The sequence below is a fragment of the Uloborus diversus genome, chromosome 7 (assembly GCF_026930045.1).
Source record: "Uloborus diversus isolate 005 chromosome 7, Udiv.v.3.1, whole genome shotgun sequence".
In the NCBI taxonomy this organism is placed as follows: Eukaryota; Metazoa; Arthropoda; class Arachnida; order Araneae; family Uloboridae; genus Uloborus; species Uloborus diversus.
Window position 1 is genome coordinate 14104927 of NC_072737.1, and position 23014 is coordinate 14127940.

A 23014-nucleotide genomic window follows, 5' to 3' on the forward strand; every position below is an offset into this window, starting at 1 on the left:
AGCAATCTAATTTGTGCAATTTGACGTTGTAATTATTTACATTTTATGCATAAAGGTATTTATCTAACTTAATGTTTCCTGTTTTTGTTATACAATAAAGCATCATTTATTCATGCGGACTGACGTGAACCGATGTATAAATGAAAACTACACAAGGGCGGATTCAGGGGAGGGTCAAAGGGTTAGCTGACCCCCCTGTGAAACGAATTTTATTAAGATTATTTTTAAATTTCAATTCTTTAAATCCAAAAAATTATCAAGAGGAATCAATTTTAACCTTTTTTTGCTTGATTTTGTTAGGTATTTCTTCTCAGCGCGTCGTAATTTACAGGATTGATTTGGTTAATTTACTGACTATAGCTATTTTGAGATTTTGTACATTTTCCATCTCGATTGAGTTTAACGTTTTTTCCTCTTCCACCTCAAACCACATGTCATGTGTGCGTGTGTGTTCTTTTTTCAGCTATTTCATAGCTGTAATCTCATATGTTCAAAGCTTATGGTAACGTGACTAGCCTGTCTAGCTTAAAGAAATATGACTTTTGATGAAATTTTGAGAGAATATGATCCATGGCGCAGGCTACGCCATTGAAAATCTTAGCGAGGGGGGGGGGGGAATGTAAAGGGTTTTTCTCTCATTAGGGGCGGGGGGGGGGATGGGTGCAAATAACCCTAGGATGAATGGACACCCGTGCTTAATTGATACATTTTTATGTAGGCGGCATAACGTTGGTCATTGAAACTTGACCCCCTTATGAAAATTTCTGAATCCGCCCCTGATAACTACATATAACCGAAACATTTAAAAAACGCTTCGATTTTTACAAGTTTTACCCTACAAATGCATTATTATTTAAAAGCACTTATAAGGTTACAAAGATTTTAAAATCTTAATATATAAAAATCAATGTCCTGAGATAACATATATACATATATATATGTATATATCAACGCACAGCCGAAACTGCTGAAGCTTCAGACTTGAAATTTGGCAAGCATGTCCGCATGATTACAAAAGTAACCACTAAGAAAGGATTTTTCGAAATCTCAATTAGTTCGGGAGAAATTAATTAAAACCCCTTAATTTCTGAGAAATTAAAAACCTGTCATTGAAATTCAAATCTCTTATTTTCGAAGGCTTTCCTCCATTCAAATCATTATTCAGTACTTCATCTCAACTTTTGGTCGATAGCGAACTATAAATTTGATATTGTTTTTGTTTCTCACGTGATTCTTGGAGGCTTTTCTCAAGTCAAATCATAATGTTCCTGTCTTTTGCTTTTATATTTTTCAAAACTAGAAACGAAGTTTTTAAGAACATCATCACAGGCGGACTATCCTTTTGAATTTAGAAGAGTGCAGTTTCATGTTAAAGTTTGCTTTGCAATAACCATTAATAAGTCACAAGGACAGACATTACAAGTAGCAGTGATCGATTTAAGAGAAGACTTTTTTTCACACGACCAATGTTATGTAGCTTGCTCCAAAGCCAGTTCACCAAGCAGTTTAATAATTTTAGCACCAGAAAAAAAATAATAAAATATTGTATACAAAGAAGTTCTAGCATAAACATAGGTATAACAATAAAATGTGGATGACCTCTGTTTGCAAAGATAATCAATACTTTAAAAGGATCGTTAATAACAGTTAAAGATCGGTTAAGGACAAGGACATATATATATAAGGAGTCCAGGTTCCCCTGGATACTCCCCAAATTAGAAAAAGTTATATGTAATAAGTAATTATTAAAGGCGATTTTCGAAACTAGGTGCACCAAGCACTGTTAACCCCTGCTAATTCCATTACCCGAGCAATGCCGGGTACGGGAATGCTAGTAACTAATATAAATCAATCTAATAGTTTCATCTCTAAAGACATTAATTGAATTTTTAAGTAAAACTTTTATGAGAAATAAGTAATTCATCACATTAAAAACCAAAAAAGAAAATTTTAGCGCATACAAGACTTACCAAGTTTGGTTATTTTCATTCCAAACAGTATCGGGTCCTCTCCCCTTTTGCAGCTGTGCCCTGCTTCTTTTATGTACGCTTCCCTGCCACTCTGCAATACTTTCCCTGACTGGTAAAAGAAACAAAAGAAAAATAATTATAATTCAAGTGATCAAAAATCATGTTTAAGTTCATGATAATAATTGTTAGTGAATAATAATCACACATGGTAACAACTGTTAAAATAGAAGTAATTTTATTCGATTCGTAACATATTTGTTAGTTTTAAAAGTTAACTTTAATTGTAGTGGCAACACATAATTTGTCGTTGTTAATAGCAGCAGTATTAAGTTAACTTTAAAATTTCAGTTGTTAGTTATTGAACCAGCGTTTTATAAATAAACTAATGGTACCCGCACGGCTTTGCCCGTAGTTGAAAATTAAAAGGTTATTCGGTTCGCCTGTATATTTACAAATAATGGATGACGAATTTCTCGCCAATTGGCTATGATCATTCGCTCTCCCGTTCCACGTCATGATAATTTCGTAATTTACTTGTCCACCTTATGATAATTTTGCTCCGGAAAGTGTTCTTAAAATTGAAATAGAAAAAGAACAAAATCGAATTTTCGAAAAATCGCTTCGAAGTGCACACCCCCATGCTACAAACTAACATTGTGCCAAATTTCATGAAAATCGGCCGAACAGTCTAGGCGCTATGCGCGTCACAGACATCCTACAGACATCCAGACAGAGAGACTTTAAGCTTTATTATTAGTAAAGATTATCAATTTATAATGGCAGTAATTCTACTTTTTGAGCGGGAACGCTAAAGAGAAACTTAATTACCTGAGGTAACACAACTTTAATGGACAGCTATTCGATTAAATTCGATCAATAAAATTCAATTCTATTAATTTAGATTAATAAGCCAACTTAATACAACAATGTAGATGAAAATTTTTCACTTTAATCGAACTTAAAGTTGACTTAAAATAAGGATAAATTTCCAGCATTAGATGGTTACTATCTGACTAAAAATCCTTTTTTATCTGCCGCAATGAGAAAATAAAATTTAACCAAAATTCGATTATTGTTGAGTTGAACACGTTTATATCGAGCTCGGATTAAATGAGATCCTAGTATTTCTACAAAGTACCAACTACGTAAATGAAGTACATAAAGTACACCACCAGCTCAGTCATTCACGGTCCAGCTTAGTCCTCGGATGGAATGACTGAGCTGGCGGTGTATTTTATGTATTTCTGTCTTCGCCCTGGCTATACTGCCGTGTGCAGGTGAAGGGCAGTAACTACAATTTTTTTATTTTTCATTTTTTTTTTTGCATTTTTTCATCTATTGTACGTTATCTTTACTGTACAAGCTCGCTTATTTGGTTTCCACCGAAAAAAAGGTACGAAAAAGACGTCTGATTCCAACATTTCCCTATTCTTAGTATTGAAACCAAAACGCGTTTCTTCAAATATCTCGAAAACTCATTTCTGCAGATACTGCCGTTTACCTGCACACGGCAGTATAGGGCGGTAACTTGCTGAAATTACTTGAATGAAGTTTTAGCTGTAATTTGTTCAAAATTCATGGTAGTACATGCTGAACATTTCGTTAGTTACACAATTAAATTTGTACTTCATTTGCATAATGTTTCTTTTGCATTTCATATAAATGTTATTTGAGTAAAATACCACAAATGATGATCTCCTCCCGTGCAATGAAAGTGCTCTCTGTGTGTAAAAATGTAAAAAAAAAATCCCCACATGAAACTAAACGAGTAAAAACAACTAATTATATATTTTTTTTCTATGAAAAACGATAAGTTATTTTTTTCTAAGTGTTTTTTCTGAGATTTATTTCTTCAAGCTGTTGGTTTTATCGAGCTAATGTGATGGTCAGAAGCATTAAGTTACCGCCCTTAAGCAAGGGCTATGGCAAAACTTCATGCAATGTATCGATGGCTCGTTTATGAAATTCACAGATTGCAGTTTCATCCTTGTCATAGTCAGTCTGAAATAGTTAATAACCGAGTTGGAGGGATATGTTCTCTCATTGACGCTGAGATCACCAACAAACTGGTAGCTAAAATGAATTTAGCACACCAGCGAGAGACCAGTGCAGGAAACGGCGCGGTTCGACTATTCAAGGCAGAGATAACAAGGATGAAACTAGTCTCTGAATGTCATAAACGGACAGTCAGTTTTTTTTTTTAATGTAATGTGATGGCCCTTTTTTTTTAACTTCTCAATTGCACTGAGACAAAAATAATTTTTAATAAATACTCACGAAGCATTGGAATCCTTCCATTTCTCTTCTTTGGGTGTATGTGAAGGTTACTCCGGAAGATGACTCCCAGCTTCCCAAGCAGCGGTACTCACGCTCTGCCGACAAAGAAGAAATCAATCAATGCATTGTCATTTCAAACAGCAAACTGTTGAACTAAAACTGACCAGAATTTCAAATAATTGTTCAAATTAATAGCAAGAGAAATAGTTAAGTCCTAGTACACTCTCACTTCATTTCAAACCACTAGTTGTTCTAGTAAAATTGATCACATTTTTGAATAAGGGTTAAAAGTCGAAGGCAAAGAGAAGTAGTTAAATTCTAGTACACTACCACTTTAAAGCATATGCTGTTTAATAAAAATTGCTCATAATTTAAAATAAGAGTTCGAATTGAAAGAAAAAACGATTTGGCGAAATACTAGTGTCACTGTAGGACTTCAGTGGATTTTCCATCACATGTGTTTATGATATTACTGTGAACTTCCGTTACAACAAATACCAACGCAACCTGTTTCAACGAATGCAATTTTCAGGTCCAATTTAATTTTCATTGCATTCATTGAATTACATTCCCGTGCCAATGACCTAATTACGTCCCCTTGATGTAAGTTGTTACGTAATTTCACTAGAAATTTAAAAAAAAAAAAAAAACACCTTCGCTCACGGCCTCACGGCCGTATAATTTAGAAATGACTTGACTTCCATCACACTTTGAGCAAAATCCAGGGTTCGCCACTGTATTCGTTTCACGAAACAGGAATCCGGACTTTCACCATTAGATTGGAGTTCATTATTATTACACTAGCTTGGAGAAATTTTCTGATTTAAGGCAGGCCTGAAGCCCCACTTTGAGTTCATGTAGTCAGTGAAGCAGACAATGGAGGCACTTATAAATATGGTGAGGGGGAAGGGTAGGTTACTTTTACACTGGCTTGGAGAAATTTTTCCACTTAAATCAGACCAGGAGCCCCACTTTGAAGTTATGGGACCTATAAAACAGGGTGGAGGAATGTAGGAGGGAGGAGATAGTGGCCTTGAGCCCCGTTTTGAAACCGTCGCAGATCCTAATTTGCGTTAATAGGACTCACAAATCCCATGAGGGAGGACACCTAAAACATTTGTAGTAGGTATTTTAGACTGTATTTTCCACCATTTTTGGTGGGGCTTGCTTTTGGAGGAAGTTGTTCAGTAGTATTAGGTATTGCACAATTGCTCTTGGGGTCCAGGTTCCCCTGAATATGTCCCATTTTGTGAGGAATTATTGCACACTTCTCAGAGATTAGTATAATAGAATGTAGTGTAACTTGTAACTTTCGAATGTATATATAGGATGTATCTTGTCACTTTTGCATCGTGAACTAACGTCAGCATGTGTTGCCGATTTCGAAGGCTGTTTTTTGCAGAATGGCTGCATTTTATATCTACTGAATTGCTTTTTTTTTCTCTTGGTAAAGGCTAGAATCCTCCCAACAGCAGAGCAAAATTCACCTCGAGCGCTAAGCACGCCGTTTAAATGGCAATCGGACATCATTTCCAGTTGGCTTCCATTCTCTCCAAAAAGCGACACTCATGAAAGCGCCTAATGATACAAATTTCGCTTTTTTCTGGGCATTCCATGGTGCCATCCTTCTCCGGTCGGTAGAGCCCCTGATGACAATGATTGGCCAGTGGCCAGCCAAGCGTGCAGGAGTTGTTGCCCCAACAAGAAGGTTGCGGTTACACTCCAAAGAATCGGTTTTTTCTCCCTTTTAGATCTCCTCTTATGCTAATCGGCAGTCAAGTGAGACAGGACATCAAGGATGAAGGTTTTTTTTCGGATCTCGTTAGATTCCGCTGCCAGCTACTGCAGAAGAATAGTTTCGTTAGGGTCGGTCCTGGATTCAAAAGTACAACGTCCGAGCTTCTTTCACATGTTCTTTAGATTCGGGAACCCGTTCATTTACTATTATTGTAAAGTAGCAGAATAATTATGCCACAAAGCAGCATAAAGAAAGACATTTAGTGATGCTACAGAGGTTGTAGCAAAACCAGTTTGAACCGTCGTGAAATAGAGTGACAATGAGTTGAAATGAGAAAGAGTTACAGTCTAGCCCGCTTAATGGAATAGGCAATTTGCCACGAAAAATTATTCTAATAAGCGGGACATTGCATTAAACGGGATGCATCAACGGTGAAATGCACTGAAATTACATTAAGCGGGATATTCTATTATCCGATACTCCAATAAGCAGGCTCGACTGTATTTTAAAAAAATATATCAAGGGCTTCACTCGGATGAATTACAGTATCACAAAAGTCGCAACTTGATGCTTTAATGAAGGTGCACCATCTAACCTCAGAACATGTGTCAGCAGTACTTTTGCTATCCGGGCTATAATAATATTGTTTTCTCATCTATTGCTTCTCCCCAACGGCAGAGGTTTCAGTTTGAGCTTCTTCATTTCAGCAAGAAGTTGTGGGGGAAAAAAAACATTACATTGCGCAGTATAAATTGCATCAGGAATCTGCCGTCTGTACACATAACCTCCTATGCCTTTCTATCAAGGCATCATCTTCATCTTAGAATGTGTTTCTTTCTCCATCTCTAGCACGAGTACTTTTCTTTAAATGATTAATTGCATACTGTCACAATTGTTGCAGCAAGAAATGCATGTGCGTTTCACTCTTTTTTTTGTTTCTAAGAACAAAAAGAGTAAATCGGATTCCTTCGTGCAGAGCAATAAATGAGCAAACCAATGTTAAAGTACAATGCAAAGTTTCATATCATTTTTGTCCTAGATTTGAAGTTTTGTTACAATTTCTTGGACAAGTAGCATCTAACACAGATTTGAACATAGCACCCGTAGCACGTTCGAAAACATGTTCTTGTTCGTTTAACCCCGAACATGAATGTTACACCATTCTTTGGTTACACTCCCTGGATGACTTGTTGCAAGACTTAAGGCAGAATCTACCCCAGAGAAATACGGTCATCTTAACAGACTTCACACTCCAACGAATTGGCAATGAGTGTCTTTACAGAATATTGAAATAAACATTAATTTTCTGTTACTAGTCAGCAAAATATTACTTTCTATCTACTTGGTAAAGAATTGTCTGAATAAAATGCTACTTGGCAAGTAAGAACCTATGAGTAGTTTTACTTGCAACAGACTGTAAATGGTAAAATCCTATTACTTAGTTTTCTTTGTTAATTCTTAAGTTTATTGTTCAACTTCGGAATATAGCTTTGTTTAGAGAGTTCGACTCACTGAAGAATTCACGAAGAAACTATGCAATATATTTGAGCAATGTTTATAGCGTTTTTTTGCCTTAAGCTGTTCGTCACATCAACACAATAGTTATCTTTTTTTCTTTATGTTTCGATTTGTAGGTAACTAATTACATTGTTTTTCCTTTGGCCAGAAAAAATGCTAGAAAACCACCGGAAATTTAAAAAAAAAAGTAATTACAAGAAAAGAAAGTACAGAAAAGTTCCCCGGGATGGAGAAGGAGCAGAGGACGCCGAAATTAGAACAGGATGCCGCATGTGCAGAAAGACTGAACTCATCAAGTAAGTTCTTTGTTGCATTGACAGCTCCTATTCCACAAGAATGTTCGAAGATATGTTGTGGCAAAAAGAACAGGCTGCCCGGTAGACAGGTTAATTACAAATCGTTACACATCGTTGAACAATTAATGTCGAGGGGAGGGGGCATTCGATGTTTTTGTACCTGATCTTGTCGAAAGTGCGGATAAAATCGGCGGCTTTCTGTTCGCGCGGTGGAGTGTTGAGGTTGTTTTGTCGTTCTCTTGTTAAAAGTCATAAGGAAGTGTATTATTTCTTTCCAATGGATCTCTTGGATCAGCTTGATGCTCGCCGCCTTCACGGTTTTTGAGTACAAAAAGATTCGTCAGAACGCGATTCTCGAGCTATCGCTTCATGTTAACCATTTCGATCGTTCCTTATGGTTTTAATATAAAACTGACACCTTACAGATATACTTCCTTCGTTTTGGTAGTTTACACTATCCGTGGGGTAACTGCACCAGTAACAGACACGGTTAAGGAATCTTTTTCAGGTTAACTCAATTTTCTGAGCCTTTTAATGCATTTAGAATTTGAAAACTATTTTTCTATTATGTAACTACATCCCATCTAACGTTTGGCTGCTTCTGGATCCTCTGAACTAGTTCATTCTATTTTTATACGCTCAATTTCGAAAATCGGTCAAACCCCCCAATGCCAGACACCAACAATTCTGATGACACCTAGTAACAGATAGGATGAGTAATGGACAGAATTCCCCTTTTTTCTTCAAAATTTGCAAAAGTTCTTTATTTTTAGATCTAAAACCTTCTTAAATTCAAATGAACATGAAATGCCGTCAGACATAGTGGTAGCTCTTCATAATCTTCCACCACTGCCTTGTAAATACCAACTGGATCACAAAATTCACTCTGATAACACTGGATGGTTGCACCGTATTCATTCGCAGCAATATCCGTTTTTCAGTAAGTTACCGCCCTATAGCCAGGGCTAAGGCAGAAATACATGAAATACACCGCCAGCTCAGTCAATTCCAGCCGAGGACTGCAGTTTCGTGCTTATTAGCACTCAAAGCTATAGGGCGGTAACTTACTGAATATACCGGCCTTGCCTGCAATATTCGAGCTGAACCGAACCATTGTTTCGTTCACTCGTCTGGTCAGTGCTAATTCTATATTAGCTACCAGTTTGTTTGGCACTCTTGGCTTCCTTAAGAGGTTTTCCACCTCCAGCTCAGTTAGTCCTATGCCGCGCTGATGAGTGCTAATAAGCACGAAACTGCAGTCCTCGGCTGGAATTGACTGAGCTGGCGGTGTATTTCATAAACATCCGTTTTACCGGCCTAAAGTTATTATTATTTAAATCCAAACTTACGAATGTCTATTACTGGACCCTTATCTGTTACTGGTGCCGTTCCTTATACTCCAGTTGTTGGCTAATGTAATGACAAAAGAAGGTGTGCGGTTGTAACAGAACTTTCTTTGATTGTTCTATTCCAGTGAGGCCCAATTGATTTGTCTGGCTTGTTGTGACAAAATTTCTATTCGGCCGTGGGATTTTTTCTTTTTTCCTGATTTAATTGAATGTTAATTCAACTAATAATCAGGGGTGCCCATCCCCTAAGAGCAAGGGCGCACCCCCTTAACATCGCAAAGACCCCCCCCCCAAAAAATAGGAAAATACTCATCAAAACACCCCCCCCCCTAAAAAATTTCAGTGCCACAGTCTGCGTCACAACCACCCCCTAGGTGGGCCCCCTTGTAATAACTGATCAACAAATGTTTGTCGATGTGATTATTTAAATCACGGAAAAAGTCAAATGATTTCACAATTAAATTTCGACAAAAAAATATGTCATCTAGTCTAGATTACTGCAACCGAAAAAACTTTTTATCGAGAGAAAGTATTACAACAAAACATATTTCGGCTCCTAATATATGTTTAAAAAATATGTTTTGGGTTGCGTCTCTTTTTTTCTGTTGTCGAACTATCATCCTAACAACAAACAAAAGTATGAACAAATACTCACCTTCAAATACGTGGGACTTGTTTTCGCAGTTACTGACAGTGTAAAACATGACGTCTGGATTGTTACAATCTGATGCTACTTTGGCACAGAACTTGGGATTCTCTGGCAACACCCCTGTGTAGTCGCCAGTGATTGGGCAGGGAAACATCTGTGTCGGTTTGAGCCCTGAAAAATGTGTTTCATGAAATTCTTCACATTTGTTTTTATTGTGCAATAATCATGAACGATGTGCATGATTGAAAACAAATAAGATAGGAACACAGACTAAATCAATTGAGATAACAATTTAGTGTTTTAGACTGCTGAGTGGTCAATAAATATCGAAATTGTTTATAAGTAAATGTTTCGGTAAATTGAGAACTTTTAAAGTTTATATCGGCAATCAACTACTTATATTTTACAGAAGTTTGCTTATTAAAATACTGCAAATTCGCTTTCGGTTTTTCTATATATTCTAAGTTGCTTCATTTTTCACTGAATTATTCACTCATTCGCTGCTTTTTTGTTTCGAGTATCATAATGGGGTTGTTTCCTTCAGTCAAAAGTACTACTTTTAGTCACTGAAATTTATAGAATGAGTAAAAAAAATAACATGGACCCAGAAAATACTTTCATTTTTCCAACAGTTATCTTTTAATTATTTTTTTAAAAATGTCCGATTTTGAAAACAAGGCGTGGTCTTTATGACGTCACAAATGATGCAATTTGGCGCATCTTTCTACCACGTTTCCACATTATGATAATCAAGAAGCGAGTTAAATAGTGCGCTCTATGATTGCTATCAACCATATCGTTGCCAATACACGTGAGTAAAGATGCGAATTAAATATTTTTCTCCGTGAATGGCAACACTAAATGGCATTTCATCATGTGTGATGTCACACGACAGAAACGTAAACAATGAAAGCGCACCGATTTAAGTAATTTTTTAAGAATAATAAACTTGAACAAATTATTTAAAAAATGGTCAGATTCTATGTTTTTAAGCATGCTCTTTCAGAAAAAAAAATACTTTTAAAATTTTGGAAACGACCCCATTACAGATGCTAATTAGGGGAGACACTTTCATCATATTAAAAACATAGTCTAAATTGAGTGAAAGTTGCAAAATTAGATAATTTTAGTGCAAAATTAGATAATTTTAGTCAAGCCATAAAGCTAATTCAGTTGTCAACATTAAACTTTTAGTTTGAGAAAATAATCACAAAATGCCTGCATGATTTCTATCTAGCCCGCAGATTTTAAAGATCTAAGTTGTAAAATGGGGAAGTTCCAATAACTTAGTTTCCTGTAATCAAATTTAAGAAATAAATGATTGAACTTACTTCCCTGGGTGGTCCAGGCATCATCGATGAACTGAAGGTCGTGACACAGTTTATCCGTATAGAGGGGACTTGGCTGTGAACCTGTAACAAATTCAATTAAACTCATTATTATAGAAGGAATTTCTTCTTTAGTAAAGTTGTAAATAATTTTGAAGCCAAATTTCGTGCTTAACTTTACACATGAGTCACGTGTTTGATTTTATAGTCCTGAACAGGGGCGTGCACAGGGGGGGGGGGAGAAGGGACACCTGTTGGTATGGGCCTGAAGGAGGGCCAAGATTTTAAAAATGAGAGTTGAAATATGTGTTGAGACGTAGAGGCAAACAATATGGAGGGAAGCCCGTAAAAGTCATTTGTGACGGGCCCTAAAATTTCTGTGCACGCCCCTGGTCATGAATTATAGAGGATTTTATCGTTCTTTTAAAATTTACATTTAATTTTATTCACATATGTATCAACAGTTTTTAAATAATACAAAATGTCTAACCGCTTTTTTTTCTGTTGAAAACTGTACAATACTGTACATGCGATTTCAGCAGACCTGATATAAAGATTTAGTCTAGACCAGGTGCGGATAAAGAGTCTACAGAGAGGACAGTCTACAGTTTAGAACTGTGTCCATGGGGGGAGGGAATGTCTGATTTTAGGACTTGTGATGAGTTTCATTGCATCAGTTGCTGAAATTAATACCAATCAATGTGCTCAGTAGTATACCGGTGGATTAGTCGTACAGTAAAATCTTGTTACAACGAATACCGATACAACGAAAAATCCGTTTCAAAAAAACAAATTTTCTGTCCTAATTTACTTCCATTACATCACTTGAATTCCACTACAAAGAAATTTCGTTAGAACGAAAAAAAATTTGCGGTCCCTTGAATTTCTTAAAATGGGATTTTACTGTAAATGTTTAAGGACTTTTATGGACTTTTATGGATAAATATCTGAGAAATTTCTTACCTATTTGAAATTCCATGACGTTGACGCTTCGTCTTTTCAGCCAAACGCAGTTGTACGATTCTTCCCCGCTGGAAAAAGAAATTAAACTATAAATGAAATTAGTAAATAAAGAAATAAAATAAATAAGTGGTTCTCGTGCGTAGATATCAACTGTCACAGCTGGCACACGTTGAATTCTTAGCATTTCAGTTGAAATATTAAGAGAAATTTTACTTTCATCATGTGTAAAAGTTAAATGTAAGCGATAGCTATGGGTTTGATCAAATTTCTTACTTTAAGCTGGCATAATTAGGATTGCGTTAAAAAATGATATTTTATCGAGAACCTGAAATATTTAACATAAACTAGTTAAGCTACGACACTTGAACTCTAAAGCATCGAGTTAATAAATCTAATCAATGAAATAATTATTAAATTATTACAAAAAAAAAAAAAAAACAGTATACGAACTTAATGTGGTACATACTTAGCAGATCGAGGTTGAAATGTAGTTTCAAACAATATTGAAAAGTCAAAGTCGCAGAAAATGAAGTCGATGAAAATAAACATGTAATTATCTTTAAGTTACAACAAGTTTCAGTAAACTAAGAACATCTTAGAAGTGAAACTTTCTTCTTCTGCCCGTGAAATTTCTGTACCCAACAGTAGTAAGTCTTAATATACTTATGCTGTACTATTTTTCTGGTATAATCTCTTGAAGGATAATGGTACTAAATCAAACTCACCAGTGCGTTGAAGAAAAGACGACGAATCTGTCCTCCGGGGTACCCTCCTCCCTTCTCAAGCAGGTCAGCGAATACCTCTGTAGGCGGACATTGTCCTTGTAGACCAGGACATTGCTGGATACTTGCATCCCTTCCCACCTGCCCTGCACCCATTCTGGGAAACGACAGTGGGCGTGGAGCACCGGGCTGGGTGGACTCTTCTCGGGAACTGTCAAAATCAAAAAAAATAAACTAAGATTGTTGAGATTGAAAATTATTGTTATTGGAATTCAAAGGTCGTTAACGGGATCAGATTTTGTAATCCTCGAGACGTCACGGTTACAAATGGAAGCAAAATATTAACGAATCCTTGTAGGAGCACCGATAAGTTGTTCAATGCAGGCGTTGCCAGAATAAAAATGAGGCAAAATGAAGGCCTGACTCAGAGTTTGAATTAATAGGACACTTTTTTTTTGTAAGACCCTCCTTTGTCCCATATTTTCAAATTGTGACTGATAATCGTTTTTTAGTGAATTGCAATTCCCTAGTGTTTTCTATTTAGCTTTATTGTTAACACTTTAAAAGCAAATTAACCAAAAAAAAAAAAAAAACCCTCTAACATCAAGTTTAAGTTGTTTTATCAAACGATTTTCAATTTACAGGCTGGAGCAGGAGCAATTCAGGGGCGGACACAAGGGGGTGTGTCATGGGGGGTCACGAACAGCCCCCCCCTTTTCCCACTCCTAAACCATCCATAATGTTATCTGCCCACATTGTGTTCAAATACTTTATGAATCAAATGTCCTATAACCGTTTTTAACGGTTTTGGAGCAGTTGACCACAACTGACTCTTCCAACATCTGAGTTGGTAACGTGAAATAGGGGGTGTTTCTGACTTCCGTAAAAAACAGTTTCTGAAGCAAAATCTCCTCAGCTGCTAATTTAAAACCGTTACTCTTATTTTTAAAGAATTTCTTTGTAATGTCGAGAATTTTTAAATTAGCGAAAGTAATTAAAAAATACAGAAATTAAAACTAAATAGAATTTCTAATGAAAGATGAATTCAAAACAACCCTTAATTGAAAACTACTTACAAGGAGTAAGGATGAGAGATTCGTATCCATCAGTTGCCGATCGTAGCCAATTGAAACACGTCGAATCGGCCGAAAGGGACACGAACACTCTGCCAGTCAGAGGGTCCACTCGATACATCTGGAAAACAGAAGGAGAAAAATAAATACATGGCCATAAAAGCAATTTACTTTATTAAATTTCCAACTGAGGGTAAAGAAAATCTTAACCATTGACATCAAATCTAAAATATTGTATCCGCAAAATTTAGGTGTGTAACTGGATGTTGACTGACTTAAATGTCTTTGTCAGTCACATCTAGTCTCTCTATTTTAGAATAACAGTGTACTTGGATGTGTGCATACTTGCATGCGTGGATGCACGCATGCCAATGCTGCTCTTTTTACTGAATAGGCTTTCAGTCAGAAGCCCAGTTTCGGTTTAGTTTCAAACAATTTTGCTGCACACATTGATTATTCTTGCAAAGAGGATGTGTTGGGTTTTTCTCTGCCTACACATCCAGGTAAATTTTTATTCATTATGATTTACTTTTTTTTCAAATAAAGAAGTCATATAAGAATAAAGAAATGTCTGTAATCAGTGGTGTAAGAAAGAGAGAGGTCACCGGGTTCGAATCGAGTCATTGAAGCTCAAGAATTCAATTCCAATAATGAAGAATAAAGTTACTTTGTTCTGTTTTAAAAACTTTTTTCACCATTTAATAAATTTTATGTATGTTTGACTACTTGTATAAAATAAAAATCAAGTTACGGCTGCTCTTATTTACATTTCCAAAAATAACAGATCTGACTAAGTTTAAACTGGACTCCATCTATGATGAGTTTTTTGCTACGCCACAGCTGGAACAAAAAAGTTTACCTTTATCCATATTGATATTTTCATTTCTTGCAGTCACTCGTAATTTAATGACTTTACATCTCTTAATATCATTCCACATAACGATATCCCTGAGGCGAATATGTAACTCAAAAGGAAATGCATTGCACAGATATATCGGTAAATTGTATTTATTTTTAAAAGAAAATTCCTATTAAATAAATAAAAACAAATATTATTACTACTATCCGGCTTCAGCAGAAGAAAACTAAACTTTGGTCTCTATTGACGCTAAGAGTTCACAGAAAATGTCTTGTCTGTTGCAAATGAAAGAAACAAAATCTACTTACTCCACACCTAAACTTTGGCCTGTCTTCTGAAGGAGCCCTAAGATCCATAAGGGCAAGGTAGCGATCGTTATTAGAGCCTTCCCAGTCACCTAGGCAACGAAAGCTCACGTCTGAAAAGAAAAATTTAAATTACTCAAATTGAACAAAGCGTCTTATTCCAGTAATAACCAAGAAATTAAAGATACTATATTTCTATTTAAACAGGTTAAAAAAAAATAAGGAAGAAGGCAAAAAATCACCAAAAAGTTTACTATACAACGAAGAAAGGCTCGAATTTTGGTTTTCTAACTTCATTTTCTCGAACAGTGGAAATATTAACATTTTTGCTTTTCTTCTTTGTGCTCATCAATTCTTATTAATATGATTCTTGTGAGGTAAGGGATGATTTTAGAAGAGACGAAAAAAAAATGCGTGTCACAAATCTTAAGATGGCCTGAATAAAGTGATGAAGGATTAAAAACTACATACCCATATCTGGAAAAGAACACTGTCGGAATTTGACGCCCAGGGTGTTGCTCAGAGGGCAATTGGAGACTTCTGAAAGAGTCTGGTCGCATCGGAATTCGCCCTTGTTAGCTGTGTAAGTGAATCGGAATTTGCCGCTGATCGGACAAAAGATGTGCTCTGGAGGAATGTTGCCGTCTGTTTCTTGCTTCCCTGTAAAAGAAAATGAACGAAACTTAGGACGGAAGCATGCTGTCTTGAAATTATGCAGCAAAAGTACCACAAGACGGGGATATATTTCATGCAAAAGCAAGCACCATTGCTAATACGTAAGACGTTGATTTTGAGACGATCTAAAGAAACGTCGCGTTGTCCATCGACATAAAATACTAAACAAAACTAACCGTTGGATAAAATATTAAGTATATTTAATGAATGGTTAGCAACTCCAACTGACCGAAAAGGAACATCAAAATATAAATACATAAACAACAGTGCATTATGATACAACCAACATTCTTTACCTCCTCACACACTAATAAACTAATAAAATCACAACTGCGATTACTTTACGATGAATTAACTTTTTCACTACAGCAGTGTATTATTGAGTACAGTGCTGTATAGACGAAGTCATTCATTTCATGTGCCACTGATGACTGACGTTTCCGAAGCGTCATTCATTTTTAAGTGCCATTTTGTTGACGTTTCCCTCACTTCACTCACTTCAAGTGCCATCATTTACTGATGTGTCCAAGATTTCATTCAGTTTACGTGCGAATGTAGTCATTGATGTCTCTGAGACATTCACTCTTAATTGTCACTGTTGACTGATGTTTTGAAGACTTCATTGTCATGCGACTGTAGTCATTGACGTCTCCGAGGCGTCATTCGCTCTAATTGTCATTGCTGACTGATGTTTCGACGACTTCATGGTCATGTGATTGTAGTCATTGATGTCTCCATGGCGTCATCCACTTCAAGTGACATTTCTGATTCACGTTACCAAGATATCATGCCGTTCATGTGCCATTACAGTCTCTTTGACGCCTCCGAAACGTCATTGTATATCAAGGCATTAGAGCAAAAATTAGCAATAATGTTTATGTTCACGTTTGGGGACTATGTGAAACCCCTTTGTCAGTCGAAATGAGAGTGATCAACTATCTGTGTCAAGCGGAAAACCTCAATCACGCAGTGTAATATCGATTTTTGAAAAATTGTAGCTGTGTCATTCATTGCTTCTGCACAAATGTAAGTGCTTTACTCCTTACATTTAGTTACGAATGTTACCTTCTTACTTTACTCCTTAATAGATTTCAGGTGTCGTCCGATATCCGAAATTAGTTTATACAGATGTTGCTGAAACATTTGTTTTTCAAGTCACCTTCTCATTTGCATAATCTTGTCGTAGTAGGATCCACTACTAATTGCTAACTAGAGCACCAGCTGCAAAAGGATCGTAAACAAGCCCTGTTTACGGCCAAGAACAGCATTTTAGTGGCACATATCTTGACCCCAAATCCATTATTCAAAATCAATCCTGAAATTTGCTTTAGAAACACAAGTTTTATCATTTAATGTTTTTGCACAAATGCAAATGTGTTACTTCTGATGTAAAACAGGATTCATACTGTCACGACATCTGTTAGCTAAGTGTTTGATACATATGTTACTCAGACACACATTTTACAGTTTTGTTTGACGTCTTCTTCTGATTCACGTAGTCTTGTCATAGCAGGGTCCACTAATTGCCAACCAGAGGGGCCTGTTTACGGCCGAAACCGGAAGCATAGTGGCACACATCTCGACCCCAAATCCATTATTCAAAACCACTTCCTGAGAGGAATATTTTCATATGCCCAGTTCGATGCGAAGGGAGGATCGGCGAGAGCAACAGGTAGGGTGCAGAGGTAATTGCTACTCTCAGTCGAGATTTCTTCGGGACACACCCAACCGTCCCTTCAGCTCTTCTTAAATCACCCGGCGCCGCTGCCTTTCATTTGGCACGAGACAACCTGTGATTTGGTAGAGGGGCCCTTTGTCGAACCGGTGGCACGATTCTAGAAAACCATTCGAAAAGGGGAGGTTATGGAAGGTAGGAATGAGCTCTCTTTATTTACCTACAGACCGAGGCTGTGAGCCTTTTGTTAGTTCTGCTAGTGACCTGCGAAATTGACCTGTTGGAGGAAACGTAAGATGCTTGCGATTTGTGTTTCTTAAATCACTTATCTGGTTTAAATCTATTGTGCGAACCCTTTCTTTTGGAAAACTAGTCTCCAAACCACAGTACTTGTGGAGCCAGATCAACTTTAAAAACAAGACAAAAAGAACCCTGCGGCTAAGTTAAGTAACGTTCATGACAACTTTCTGTAAGCACGATGCTCCCTATGCCACCCACTACCTTCATGCAGTCGTCAAAATTAATTCATACGACCCCCCGAATTGGTTACAAAATTGAAGTACATATTTCTTGGATGTTTCGCTTTAAAAAACACGTAGCAATGGACAAAACTCTAGAAGCAGCTCAAAGATCTCTATTGCACACTTCAAAAATGTAACAAACATAAATTTACCCCTATAAAACTAGCAAAAAGATCATAATGTTTGTTCACAACTGTATGAAGAGAACCATCTACGTTTGAGCAGATTCCTCTAGAAGCTCGTAATGTAGTATATTTGTCAATAAAAATAATCTTCGAAAATCTTTAGTAAACAAATCTCTCAAGCAAAAGCAATGTTTATTAGTAGTTATTTTCATACTAAAACAAAAATTCATACAAAGAAAGCAGTAAAAGATCCTTCTTATCTGTACGAAAAGAACTATCCACGTTTGAGCAGATCCCTCAAAAAGCTCGTAATGCAGTATATTTGTCAACAAAAATAATCTTCAAGAATCTTTAGTAAACAAATCTCTCAAGCAAAATCGATGTTTATTATTAGTTATCTTCATACTAAAACGGAAATTCATACAAAGAAAGCAGTAAAAGATCTTTCTTATTTCTTATGGGGATCAACTAGAAATCATTCCAGGTCGATCTGTTGGCCACCCTTGATATCACTCATCTGAGTTATGTTTTTTATTTACAAAAGGGCTCAACTATAGACTTTGTTATTGTTAAAGCACAGGTATGAAAATTAGTTACTTATTTTGCGATTGCAATACGTAATTATTTCTATTCTGCCGTATGCAGGTAAACGTCAGTTTCTGCAGAAAAGAGTTTTCGAGATATTTGAAGAAATGGTGGTGGATTCAATACTAACAATAGGAAAATGTTGGAATTATACGTTTTTTTCGCGCCTCTTTTTCAGCGGAAACCAAATAAGCAAGCTTGTACAATTAAGATAACGTATAGTAGGTGAGATAAATACAAAAAAATGAAAAATAAAAAATTTGCAGTTACTGCCTTTTACCTGCCCACGGCAGTATTGCACTCTATATTTGCCAAGTTCAGCTGGATTTCTTTTTCTTTCAGCATTGTTTTATTGAAACGTAAACTGTTAATGTACAAATTTTCAGGAAAAACTCCTTAACAAATACATTTAAAAAATATATATTATTTTAAAACAATTTTTGGAGTAATGCTCTTTGTACATAATGTTTCAATAAAAACTATGCACTGATCCTATTTGCGAGATCAGATGTGACTAACCATTGATTCACGAAGTAATCAGCTCTGCGGGAGAAACAAGAAATATCCAGCTTGCAATTAAATCCTGTAGCTGAAAAACAAGAACTATGCACTGATGCTCTTTGCGAGATAAAATAAGACTGACCATTGTTTGCCTCAAAAAGTATCCTATTATGCAGATGAAAAAAGAAAGGTCCAACTTGTAATTGAATGTTGTTGCTGAAAAACAGAACACATTGTTGATTTCCTTCTCAGTATTAGAAACGCATCTTATGCTTAATTTTGTTCCCATTTTCAGAACTATTTCGGCCACCATATGAGGTTATTCAAAAGTCTGGCTATTCTCTAGACAGCATTTTTACCAGACCGTTAATCCGTCGTTAACTCTTTCCTCTCAATGAAGTCTACCTCGGAGTAATTGCGCAGCCGATAAGAACTAATTATGGAATCCATTCGAACACAATCGCGTCTTGCTCGAACTCGACACGATAATGTCCTTGCACTTGGAACACGCAAGGACATCCTGGAAGAAGAGAGTTCGCGAAACTCTTCTTCCCAAGCACAGGGCGTGCCTTGCCAGTGCACCCCAAAAAGGAATGCGCGCGTTTACCTTTTGTCTCGTGTTTATTCTCAGGGGTCAGAGGTGCGCACTGGCTGGAGAGATACACCCTCGCCGGCACAATAGCACCGCATACAAATCGAGGATTTACACCCACACTTCACAAGAGCCCCCCGGTGGCTGAGTATGAAGATTCTTTCGGGTATGTGAGTCAGAATTCCCGCCGACACAAAGGAAAGCCATTTTGAGGTTCATCACACATTCTTTTTGTGACTAATGAGTTGATTCTTCGGGCTGGCCAACTTGTGGAAAGTTACCTCTTCGGAGGATTGCGTTTGCAGATGCGTTGAGGAACTCCCGGCATTGTTTACTCGTTTGAACACCGAATTACTGTTCGAGTGCCAAAAGTACTACATACAGAAAAATCACTTCTGAGCATAGACTGATTACAATTACAATTGATTCTTTGAGAACGGCCTACCTGTGGAGTGTTATCTGTCTGAAAAATTCTGTATTCAGATGTGTTGATGAACCCATGGTATTATTTCCTCATTTGATCACCGAATTGCAGTTTGAGTGTCAAAAGTACTACATAAAGGATATTCACTTTGGAGCACAGACTGAATACTATTAAACGAACTACTGAATTAATTCTTTGAGAACGACCAATTTGTGGAATGTTATCTGTCTGAAGAATTCTGTATTCAGATGTGTTGATGAACCTATGGTTTTGTGCTCTCATTTGAACACCAAATTACTATTTGAGTGCCAAAAGTAGCACATACAAAAAAAAATCACTTCAGAACACAAATTAAATACAGTTAAACGAAGTATTGAACTGATTCTTTGCGAACGACCAACTTATGGAACGTTATCATCTGTCGAAGAGTGCTGTACTCAGAAGTGTTGATGAACCCATGGTGTTATGTTCTCATTTGAATACCGAATTGCTCTTTGAGTGCCAAAAGTATTGCATACAGAAAAAAACTCGGAAAATAGATTGAATACAATTAAACGAACTATTAAATTCATTCTTTTAGAACGGCCTTCCTATTTGTGGAATGTTATGTCTGAAGAATTCTGCATTCAGATGAGCTGATGAACTCATGGACGTCTTTTCTACTTTGAACTTTTGAACACCGAATTACTGTTAGAGTGGTGGCAAAATTAGTACATAAAGGATATTCACTTCCAAGTAAAACTTTAAGACAAATGAGTGAAACCAGCAATGGCACGGCACATCTTTGCAATTAAATCTGCAGATGCGTGCATCAGAGTTATTAGGACTCTTTTCTTCACTACATTACTGTTGTTTTTTTGCCGCAGCTCCATTTTCTTGCACTGAAGAAAAATTTTCTTTTTATCTGAAAACGCGTAAAATCAAGCTCGCCATTTCTAAGTTTTTCCAAAGAGTATATACTCAGACTGTATTACAAGAAAATGCAACAGCATACACACATGTTTTAATACATTGTGTTTCTAAAAGACAGCGTGGGAGTAACTAACTCCTCTGATGCTCCAAATGACTGGCTTGTCAGCAATTTTCACTGTCAAGTTTGGGTTTGTGCAGTCGAAACAGAGGTATTTCTTCACAAGTACTTGACAGTTCAGTAGAACAATTCCAAAAAGAAATCTTTAGTTTCTTTAAGGCAAAAGCATGAAGGAGAAGTTTGGTTATTCTCTCGTATGCTTTCAATAAGAGCAATAAAATAGAAATAAATACTCCTTAACAGTACTCACGCAATTTGCGTGACTACTACTTAAGAACTTAATCCGCGTCTAATACCTCTTTTTTCCTATCATCTGCCAAGTGTTTAAATCAGCATTGCTGACGACATTTCAAAATTGTTTTGGAGTTAATCTTTCATACTTCCAATGATTGTAGCACAAAAAAAAAAAATGCTAAGTTGCCTTGAATTTTCAAGAAAAAGTTTTTCGTTTTAGTTTAAAACTTGCTTTTACTGAATGGATCTTAAAAAAATTGCTTTGACGAATTCCCGTATTTTTTAACTGAAAACAGCATTATGTTTTTACTCTCAGTGTTTATTACCTGAACTTTAAAAAGGTTTGGCTGAAAGCTGCTGTTACTAATGACCTAAAAAATGAAAACAAGGTTTTTTGCGTGCAAAAAAAAAAGTTTAGAATGAGAAATTCTTTTACTTACTGTAGAGCATTATTTCTTTGAATTTCCTTTCATGCACAGCTCTGTCGTCCGGACAGGTGGCTTTCACTGCTTCTTCTTTAGTATAACATTTACCAAGACCTGGTTTAAAGAAAAAAAAAACGTTTTTACTTTAAAAGTCTCTCCAACATTATTCCTCATGACCTCATGTAGTTAACTATATTAACCCTCTTGGCGGCAACACGAAATCTGGACTGGTCTGTGCATTTTAGCATTGACTGGGCGCAAAGCCGTGTCCAAGGGGAGGGTTTTAGGGATTAAACCCCTCCCATTGGGGAAAAAATTACAAAAAAATAAATGAAGAAAAGTACCCATTTGACTAAAAATTAGCTTCAATCTTGAAATTTGAGTACGGATTTGTTTTTTTTTTCAAAAGCAGTCTCTTTGAAGCTTTCCAGCAATTTACGACTGTCCTGTTTTTATCGACTAAAATCATAGTTTGGAAAAACCGATGGAAGAACGGTTGAATGAGCTGTCCACCTGGATTTTACAAACATGGTGATTTTGAGCATTTTTGTACGTATTTTGTTGTTTTTCTTTACAACGTATATTGAGCCCAAATCCTTTGCCCCCCCCCTACCTCCCGGAAATTTGTTGAAGACCCCTCCCTTTATGAAATCCTGGACACGGGCCTGACTGGGCTTGGACTTGAGACCACGAGTGTTGAGAAATGAAACGAATGGCTGCTTAACGTCTACCCCACTGTTTTCGCGTATAAGTTACGATAAATGCGACGAAAGGTTTAATATTTATGATAATTTGCTGATGAAAGCAATGACTTAATCTATTTATTGAAAATAATGTACCTATTACAGTGCTCGCCGCTTATATGAATCACATTTGTCCAAAAAAGTTTTGATTCCAGAAAGCGGCTGATTCAATAAAGCCGCAAAATCAATAAAGCGGCAAATTCAATAAAGCGGCAAATTCAATAAAGCTGGATCTTAATCTGTTTTTGACTATTTGATTCATTAAAGCGGCTGATTCAATAAACCACTGATTCAATTAACCGGCGTCCACTGTCTATATTTTGTCAAGCTTTAATATATTTTCTCAAGCGAGGAATGCTTGTCGAAATATTTATATATAAATACCTTACCCTACCCCCTACCATTAAGTTATTGACTTAAATGCAAATAGTACATAC

The 23014-nt window shown here is 36.5% G+C and overlaps 1 protein-coding gene across 1 annotated transcript in view; it reads right to left on the minus strand.

Annotated features, from left to right (window-relative positions):
• The window catches only part of LOC129226272 (uncharacterized), a 34840-nt gene that overhangs the window by 2743 nt on the left and 9083 nt on the right, over positions 1-23014 (minus strand). The window contains 10 exon segments of the mRNA XM_054860873.1: positions 1971-2079; positions 4248-4342; positions 9804-9968; positions 11129-11209; positions 12089-12156; positions 12814-13021; positions 13887-14004; positions 15051-15160; positions 15519-15707; positions 21850-21948. Of these exon segments, the coding sequence (XP_054716848.1) occupies positions 1971-2079; positions 4248-4342; positions 9804-9968; positions 11129-11209; positions 12089-12156; positions 12814-13021; positions 13887-14004; positions 15051-15160; positions 15519-15707; positions 21850-21948 (1242 nt within the window).